Source organism: Rhincodon typus, chromosome 7, assembly GCF_021869965.1.
Source record: "Rhincodon typus isolate 14 chromosome 7, sRhiTyp1.1, whole genome shotgun sequence".
Lineage (NCBI taxonomy): Eukaryota > Metazoa > Chordata > Chondrichthyes > Orectolobiformes > Rhincodontidae > Rhincodon > Rhincodon typus.
The window spans coordinates 61,046,290-61,056,737 of NC_063338.1; the positions used below are offsets into that span (position 1 = coordinate 61,046,290).

Genomic DNA, 10,448 nt, shown 5'->3' on the forward strand with positions numbered 1-10,448 from the left:
TCTCTGTTGCTGCTTAAATATCAGGGTTCACCCATTTAAAACAGAAATGAGGCAAAAAATCTTTTCTCTCACAGAGGTCTGAGAGTCTTCGAAACTGTCTTCCTGAAAAGGTGGTAGAAGCAGAGTCCTTGAATACACTAAAGGCAGAGCCAGATAGATTTTTGTTCACCTCAAGGTTTAAAGGTTATCAGAGTAGGCGAGATTGCAGATGTGAGGCTACAATCAGATTAGCCATAAATTAATTAGTCATTGAATGGTGGCGTAGACTTGAGGGGCTGAATGGCCTACTCCTGCTCCTAGGATGTACAATGATACATACTCATACGCATCGTGGTAGAACTGATCCCTCTGTCATCAGGAATGGAGTGGTAAACAGGTAACCAGGACACACGCAGGAATTTTGTTTTTAATTTATTTGTGGGATAACGGCATCGCTAGCCAGGCAGCATTTATTGCCCATCCCTAATTGCCCAGAGGATAGTTAAGAGTTAACCACATTGCTGTTGGGCTGGAGTCACATGTAGGTCAGATCAAGTAGGGATCACAGTTTCCCTCCCCGAAGGTGAAGGGCATTAATGTACCTAATGGGTTTTTCCAACAATCGGCAATGGATTCACGGTCATCATTAGACTCTTAATTCCAGATTTTTATTGAATTCAAATTCCACCATCTGCCTGGCGAAATTTGAACCTGTGTCTCTGGATTAACAGTCCAGTGATAATAACCACTACACCATCACCTGCCCTAAGGAATTGAAAGCAATTAACAATTTGCTTATGAACGAATTTAACAGAAAATAGCTTAGTTTTAAATACAGAATGGTAATAACATTAAAAAAGTGCAACTCTTCCAAAGTTGCTTTTCATGGTTTCAAAGTCTCCACAAAAAAAAATGCGCCTTTTTATATTTCAATTTGAAAATATTTCAGCTTTGCTGTTACTGTTCCATATTTTTGATTAGGGCTGCTGCTTGCAAACGTCACCAGCACGTCCCTATTTGAAAGAAGCAAAACTGCAGATGATTTAAAAACATTACAGGCATATAACAATCAAGGAGAGAAATGCGTGACTTGAATAAAACTTACCCTGTTAGTATTCTATATTCCAGCGTGCTGTTGCTTCACATAGTAATCATGAAGGTTCTGCAGCCGAATCTTTTGTTCCTTTTAGAAGCGGACGGCATTTTTTAAAAAAAAATTAGATGATTGTGCAGCACCTTTCCATAACAAAATGAGAAAAACAAAAAAAAATTAGGGAAATTATTGAATGTATGAGCAAATAGTTATTTTAGTAGTAATGAAAAGAACTTTGGTTCATTCCAGTGCTTAAAGATTTAATACCTAAAGTTCTGTCACCAACTTTAAAAGCAACATTAGCAGAAACTAATAGAGAGCAAGCCAGAAAGTCAGAAAAGCAGATGTATATATGTAGAGGCTTAACTCAGAGAGGCTGTGCATGGGTTTGAAGAAAAGGGCAGAGTTAAGTTATACGAGGAGAGATTATAGAAATCAGGCCTGTTTCCTCTGCCCTTTAGAAGGTTAAGGGTGATCTGATCAAAGTCTTCAAGACATTAACAAGAAAAGACAGGGTAGACAAACTATTTTCACTGACTGGAGATTCTAGAATTAGAGGACATTTTAAAACTTAGGGCCAGACCTTTTTTTTTAAAAGCAAAAGTAGTAAGAGATACAGGCCAAAGGCAGGTATATGAATACAAAATTTGAAAGAACTGCTGATGCTGTAAATCAGAAACAAAAACAGAAATTGCAGGAAAAGCTCAGCAGGTCTGGCAGCATTTATTGAGAGAAATCAGAGTTAATGACCCTCCCACAGATATATTGTTAGGCCACAGATCAATCATGATCGCAATTAATGGTGAAACAAGCTTGAAGGGCTGAATAACCTACTTCCGTTCCCATGCTCCAATGACAGAGACTTGGAAATGCATTGGGATCAGGGAGACTAGGGGAATTTACAGCTACAGGCGCGCAGGTCTGTGCATACTCAATGAATTACCGTTTAAGAATGAAGTTTATGATGGTGCTGGGAGGCTGGCAAGGACAGTGCTCAAGAACTTGAACCATGAGATTGCAGAACATCGAAGGGTGAAATAGAAATAGTGGAAGGCAGGCAGGTGATTTGAAAATTGCAGTCAGAATGCAAGCGGAAAGAAATTCACAATGAGTCAGGTCAACTCACAAAATGCAACTGGACTGCCGGGGGTTAGGAGTGGTAGAGAACAGAAGACAATGCATGAAATAAACATTAATTATTGATTATAAGTGGCACTTGAATTTAGCAGTTTAAATGACATCAAACTGCTGGAACAAAGATGAATCAGCTTGTGACAACAGAACCCTAGGCCGAATTACTGCTTTTAAACTCATCCACAGAATTAAATGTAGTGGCGGTCAGCAATGCAAGTTGCTATAGAAAGAAAAATGTCCCAAATTAAATACAATCTTTCTTTATTTTCACTGTATACACACGTTTTTGAAAAGTATTTCTCACTGGCTTAGCGATATCACTTCAGAGGTCAATATTTATAAATTAGATGCATTTAGATATTATCTGAAATCTTGGTTTAGTTTAGTAAATAATACTTAGTTTTACATTATTCTACCCAATTAATTGTTTGATTGTTCCTCCCTTTTCAACAGTCTGCACGAAGTTCCTTATAAGAGACAAATACACGAAGCACGTCAGAAATCAGGAAGTGCGCCGAGTAACGTAATTTAAAGCTCTGTTGTCTTCAAGATTACGTTTCGCAAATACGATCTCTTTCGACGTAGAGAATTGCCCGATATAGATTTCAGTACAACACATCCTGACAAAAAAAAACTGCACACATTTTTTTCCTCCCTCCAGCAAATAAAACTCCCGGTACCTTCGCAATGTTTTAGGGAAAGATGGTGTCCTTTTGACGTTTCGCTGCCAATCGAATCTGTTCGAGGTTTACAGGTGTGTGATAAACTCAGTGAAATTCTGGAACATGACTTGGCTGGCATTAGCTGCAGCCCAGAGTGCCAGCAAATTAAAAAAAGCAACAAACTTTCTGCATCCGGATCCGGGTAACACCTTTTCTCACTCCCTTAGCAAACACACAATTCGAAGCGTTCCCATAGGAAAATGGGAAGGTTGGTGACCAGTGACCACTTTCCATACATGCAAAGTTGGCTTTCACTTACCCCCACCCAGACGGCCGACTGCACTGGCCCCAAACTCTCAGAACTCTCCCTTTCTTTTCACCCAGCGTTCGTCGCCTCAGTTTTCCTCTTGACGAGAAGTTCAATTTCGAGCGAGTGCTTTAAATTCTAAAGTGAGAGCTGCAGAAATAAATACGGTTCTGTATTTTCGGTTTTTTTGTTTGGTCGCGAACTTATAGAAATCAGTGCCCTCTGAACGCTGGCGTTGAGGTCAATCTGCTGGTTTCTGCTGGAAAAAGCCAGGCCGAACGGAAAGGAGACGGGTTCCTGTGAGTTCCGACCACAGGAAAGGTATCAGCAGCCCCTGAATCGCATCATTTGCCAGGGCAGTATCTTACTGATCCTCCGCTGACTGCCACGTATTAATTGCCAAGAACCTGGTCACAAATGGGGTCACTGATTGATAATTGCAAGTCATCTTTTTTTTTAAAAAAAAAGAGATAAAAATATTTTAAGCTTCACGGCCGGCAATCTCCATGGTAGCTCGAATAGTTTCAGATATAGAACAGCATGTACGAATCTGCAAACACAGTTTCAGGCAGCCCCGACACTGACTTAGTGGTGAACTCACTGGAGGTAACCTGTGGTATTAAGAGCACTGGCTTTAATGAATTCAGTTCGGATATTTTGTGCACTTTGGGGATTGGTAATCAGCATTTCCCGATACCGTTTCTTTTCCCACCGTATTAACAGCTTGAAACAAAGCAGCTCTGACTTCACGCGTAACATTCACTATAAATCCAAGAGAAAGGAAGTGATACAAATCTCTAAAAGTTCTTCGTTTCTCCTCCACATTCGACTAGTTGAAGACACGGCCCAAGCGTTTTAATTACATTTAAACCTAGTTCCCCCAATTGATCTATAAGTCGCCACTGTTCTTAGAAATCTGTACAAGGAAGTAGCTGTCAGTTTGATGTCACCACATCTTCCTAGTTAAACTGGCCTTGCAACTAGGCTGATCTTCATTAGCTGTATCATGCCGTCAGTTGGGGCAAGGCCTGTCTAACGTAAAAGGCAAAAGTACTGAAGCCACAACCCAGGTTGCTGAGTACAGCTAACAGAAAAAGAATTCGATGTTTCATGTCGTGCCCAAGATTCATTGAGCTGGAGGCATAAGGGGGCAGACTGAGTCCCTTTGCTGAATACAAATCGTTCAGCATTAAGAAGGGGAAGGTATGGAAAATACTCGATAAGGGGTTGGATTAGAGGAAGGGACAGAGTCAGAGGGAAAGGGGAGGAAGATTCCAAAGGGCCGCGAGTTGTTGCAGCTTGAGTTCCTTAATATCTGAAAGGAAGAAAAACAGTTTCTCGTTAAAACGTTGACGGAGCCAAAGAATGAAGTGGAACTCTGTGTGGGTGTGTTGAGGGGTGGGGAGGAGACAGTTTTGAGATAGCCTGAAGCGCATAATACCCAGTGCGGATCTTAGGATTTGGCTGGCACAGCTGTCTGAGGAGCACTGTACATCAGGAACAAAAACAAAGTTGCCGGAAAAGCTCAGCAGGTCTGGCAGCATCTGTGAAGGAGAAAACAGAGTTAACGTTTCGGGTCCGGTGACCCTTCCTCAGAATTCAGTTCTGAAACTATTCGAGCTACCATGGAGATTGCCGGCCGTCAAGCTTAAAATAATTTTTCTCTTCTTTTAAAAAACGAGTTCTTAGGAAGGGTCACCGGACCCGAAACGACCTGCTGAGCTTTTCCAGCAACTCTGTTTTTGTTCCTGATTTACAGCATCCGCAGTTCTTTTGGTTTTTATTTAGCACTGTACATCAATGGGATACCTGCGATTCTGAGTGGATTGGAAACATGGAGGATGAAATTCCCGTGGAATCCACGTGGGTGAGTCGAAACCAAGTAAAGCTTTCCTTACCTTAATCCCAAAACACACCAACTTCTTCCATTTGGCACACAACCAACACTATCACTTTTCAACATGTGCATCCTCCCAACTACATTTCAGTTCAGACAAATCCAAACGAATGTATATACTTATTTCGAGCAGGAGACTTTCTTTCCATTTCAGTGACACTATAAATCGAGGTGATAGGTCAGTGCCCTAATCCATTGTACGACTGGAGCACTGTTTTTGTTTTGAAAGGTTATTCAATGGAAAATTGTATAGAAATATCTCCATATTCACTTCATTCCCTGAAAAATGCTTGAATTTTTGAAAAAACGTTATTTCCACGCATCAGTAAAATTACAAATTGATATTCCCAAAAAGAGCACCAATAAAAAATACACCCAATGATCATGTAAATTCACAATGCTTTGATACTAATTCTATGATTTTGTTTGCAAATAAAACAAAGATGATATGTCTTGATTTCAATTTAAAGGAAACATCATTCAGCAGAAAGATCTTCAAAAGTGATAAAAATGTCACAGATGTGGAGACAGATGAGAACAAGTGGATTTCAAACACACATATTACATTAACAAATATTTCCTTGCATGCAGAATTCTTCAAGATTTGGTGCATTCCCCATCCTCAAATGTTGTCACTCATTATCATTTTTTAATGAAATAAAGACCAACAATAACTTGTTTCTGAACATTTATTTATAACTATGCATTAAAAAGACTCTTAAAGACAAAAATGTGATACTTTCAATTTCTCTAATACACAGTTTAGAAAGTACTGTATATCATTTGATAACTGTTTAAAGCATATTGTAAGATTTTGCTTTATTACATATCTACACAGTATTTGATCACACATTGCAAATCAACCTTGCTGTATCAGTATGTTCTACTGATAAATCCATTCCCCAAATATTTGCACACCAGCATTTAAACCCTGAATGTTAAGATACTGAAGTTAAATGAACAAGTTTTATGTGGGGCGAACAAAAGCCTGACAGATTTGCTGACACAAACAAAATCTCCCGTTCAACTTGATTGTGGAGTAGTGAACAAATGAACAAAAAAAAGGTAAATATTTTTGTACATCGGCTGTGCCCAACAGAATTTGTAACAAATTGAACTTTTACAGTATACTACAAAATCGATCTCTCTAGTTAACACTTCTACATGAATAGAAAAGCAAGCTTACGTATAAAAATGACCAGTGTACTAAAAGAGACCAGAATAAAGTATCACTTGGCAAGTCCACCTCTGTATAAATGGCTAGCATATAACAAAGTCTATGCAACAGCTATTATAAATTTGATGCGGCTTTACCTATGTTAATGGTTATCCATTTTGCTGCTCTGTATAGATATGCAGTGTCAATCTCTCGCCACCATCATAGATGGGAAAGTAGCGGGCAGCTGTAGTCTGATTATGTACATAAACTAAGCTTTAGACAAAATAGAGCTATAAATTTGGATTGTACTTTTAGAATTTTCACTATACCAGAATACCAAAAAGAATTTCAATTTAAGATTCCCTTCCATTTCACCCCCAACTTCAACAGAAAAATAAATTGTCTCAGTAGTTCTACAAGAAGAGCACTTCCCTTAAACATTGTTTCAGTTTAAGTAATTTTTGATCTTATGGTTACAATAAATTACTTTGTCAGGTTTGCTCTTTGTCCCCCTCCTCATCCAAAATCTCAACAGTTCATGCTAAAATACTGGGTCATAAATGAAAACAAAATAATTTGCACATTAAAATAAATACTTTCAAAAATCCTGCACCAATACATTTAACTTTTCATTCTCGGAATGCATTTGTTTCAATAAAAAGAGCCATAAAACTGAAGACTGAATGAAACCATATTTGTAATCAATGAAGATTCAAATATACACTTAAAAAGTACCCAGGCCATGACCAGTACAGATCACTAGATCAACTGCTGTCTACTCAACACATTGGCAGCTCTATTCAAAGAAACTTAAATGGATATAATTATGTAAAAACTTATGAATACTATAAAGCTGAAACAAGGTTTTGGATTGCAGTTTGAAAATCATTTTGCTGTACATTCTCTCACGTGTTCTAATGAAAGCATTTTAAAAGTGCAGGTTTTGAAAGTACATTGTACATGTTATTAATTCTGTAATAAAGAGAGCAATGCATTTTTATTACGTATGCTATAAGCTAGAATAAAAGCAGGGGAACTGATCAGACATGGTGATTTTAGACTCTTTTAGAGGGCATAAATCACAGATATGAAATTATTGAGACTTACTGCTTTTTCAGTTATCATTAATATAGGTAGGAATTTAAAAATAACTTACTGTACTGATTTGACACATCAGTGTTCAGTGCAAGATTAAGTTTGTGGGCAATAAAATATACACAGCACTTAAAACTGTGCTGGGTCACTGTACCTTGATTGTAGCAGTACAACAACTTTTTATTATGACAATACTGCAGTTGCCTCATTTGTTTTTAAATAATAGTATTGGATACCCACATTGATGTAAATTGCAAGGTTGATTAAAAAAAAAGTTAGTACTTAAAAACATATAATTACAAAGTAAATGTGACTGCTTAATGTAGACCAATTATAATTTATCCCAAAATCTCAACTGAGACATCCTTTACATTTGGTCCATTCAGTGAAAACCTACCACATGTAACTAGCTCAATTATAAAACAGGCCTTAAATCTGGGCTCTGCAAACTCAAAGACATAAAATAAAATTACCACAGATGCTGGAAATCTGAAATAAAAAAATGCTGGAAACTCACATCCGATCTGACATTATCTGTAGAGAGAGAAACAGTAAGCATTTCACGTCTGATGAAAACTCAGAGACCTGAAATGTTAACTCTCTCCACAGACGCTATCAGATCTGCTGTTTCCAGTATATTCTATTTTTCTTCTGAAAATTCTCATGGACCAGAGACAGCATTTCTCTTGGCTCTGCATGACATATGACAAGCACAGTGCAGTGTGGAGAATTCTGTGTTCCATATTTCTGTTTGCTGACACACTAGAATTTTATATATCCACTGTAAAATAGAAGAAGTGTTTTTTTTTGCTAATAGCAGAATATTTCTTTGGGTAGCTGACATTGCTGAAAGTTGGAAAAGAAGATAATTAGGTTATCAATATTTGCATGGTGGTTTCCCACAGACAGATTACAAAACTACCGTTTGGAAAAGATGAAGATGTAGGTGGACAGCAGACACAGACATGAACTTTTCTGAAATGTATCGCTACACATAACGCACCTGTAATTACTGCATACACACAATGCTTTAGTCTCAATTAGACTCCACATGGGCATAAAGAATTTGTATTTTTATAGTACCACATTAGATATCGCAAAGCGCTGCATGTCCAATGTATTAACTTGAAGTGCATTCACTGTAGTTATATCAGACATTTATAAATTTGAAAAAGGCTATAACGGTATTCAAGAGTTCCTCTAGACATCATTTACCATAATTCCCCCTCCTTCCTCCCCTTGTCACCAGTAAATATCAGAATGTTTCAAACGCTACAAAGACGATATAAATATAAAAAATATAACATTTACATCTTTGGTTGAAACATTCTTTAAGCAAGTCATGGAACTTGAGGGTTGCACTGATCAGTAACATATCCAAACCATACAAACTGCAAAAATTTTGACCAATGCTGTCACTCTCAATTTGAAGAGGTTTTGCCCCAAAAACCACTGAATAAATTGCCGACTCTAAACCAATATGCTGGCTGTAGTATTTCTCCAAATTAGAAGAAAATGTAATAATACGCAAGGAAGATTCCTAATCTGACTCAACTGCAGAAAATTTGTTAAACAAATATTTGTATCATGCAATTGAATAGGAAATTAAAATCTTCAATAGTTAATCCAATCTTTAAAACTTATCATGCCACAAGGTACAAAATCACATTTACAGAACATTTAATAAATCGGTAACATACTTTGTAAGATGACAGATAAGTTTTATATATAATTCTGAAACATTGCTGTGCAGACAAAGGTATTTTACAGATAAGGGAGAGATATTGCAATATAAATTAACAGGTATATTTTCTACAAGGGAACATAAAATGGTTTTATACACTAAGCATACAAAAATAGGGATATAAACTATTTCCTCTTAATAAGGCAGCCCAACATCTTGAAGAGTTGAAATCGGCATCTCATGTCTAGATAAGTTTTAAGCACCCTTTGTGCTTAAAACAGTCCTTACTGACATAAATTCCCACATTTTCATTTCTAAAATAAATAAAATTTCTTTTTTAAATTCATGGTATAAATAGAATGTTCAGTGGATAACTGTGGAATACCATTTTGCTCCCACTCATCAATTCTGTGGGCTTCCTCACAGGAAAAGAAGATGCAAGTTAGATAAAAATTAAGTTCCAATTTCTCTTTAAAGTATTCTTCTACATATAAACAAACAAAATGGTTAGTTTTTGTTCATGAACTTAGTAAATCAGAGGTGAAAAAAGTGCATAAATTTAAAGAAAATCCAAATAAACCAATGTATTAGTTTGGTTACATCCTTCAAATAGAAGTGACGGATTTTTTTTTTCCTTTAGAAAGTGCCAAAATACTTGGGGCATGTCATAAGGTGAGGCAAAGCAACAGCATCAGTATTAAACAACAGTTACCCCTGCCACAAGACAATAACCTAGGACATGCTATGCATGGCTGACATATGGAAAGAAAGTATGTTTTTAACAGTGTCACACTGGAGCGCAATGATGTTTTGACATATGAAAGGCCTAGTTTATGATGTTTCTGTATAATTGTATTAAACTGAATCAAAACTGCCTCAACTACTGATTATTCAGCACCCCATCCTATACAGAGCAGCGCATAATACAAGAATTGTCATTTTGAAGTGCTAGCCTCAGTTACATTACAAAGATTACAGTTTCCTACTATCCAAAGGCCTGACTAGCTGCAGCATCTGGTGAAGCAGTCATTTGAGCTCTTCCTTCTGGCACACTAACCAAGGGAAATTCTGAAAACTCTGCACTACCCCCACGTACTCTCACGTTTACTTGTCCATTGGCAGCACTGTATGGGGGAGGCACACCAGCCCTTACATTCTGGTACTGAGCTCTGAATGTCTGCTCAAATGTACCTATTTGATAGGCCTGATGGACAGGCTGAGCTTCTACCTTCTTCTGAGATGTCATCTGATCCAAGAATTCTTGTGCTGAGACAGAACTATGATTTGTCTCCTCGCTTGAGAAGGAAAAGGAGTGCTGGGACTCGCCAACCATTAAGCCATAGTGAGACTTATCAGATGATATTCGCAATGGTGAATTCATGCTTGACCTAAAACCACGTTGCATTGTCATTGAGGCCATGGAAGAAAACAATGGTTG

At 37.5% G+C, this 10,448-nt stretch overlaps 1 protein-coding gene across 4 annotated transcripts in view; it reads right to left on the minus strand.

Moving 5' to 3' along the window:
- Positions 1–5,759: 5,759 nt before the first annotated feature.
- The window catches only part of znf148 (zinc finger protein 148), a 138,378-nt gene continuing 133,689 nt past the window's right edge, over positions 5,760–10,448 (minus strand). For all 4 annotated transcript variants that reach the window (XM_048599088.1, XM_048599087.1, XM_048599086.1 and 1 more), the window contains one exon: positions 5,760–10,448. In XM_048599088.1, coding sequence (XP_048455045.1) covers positions 9,996–10,448 — 453 coding nt within the window. In that variant the 3' untranslated portion in view covers positions 5,760–9,995.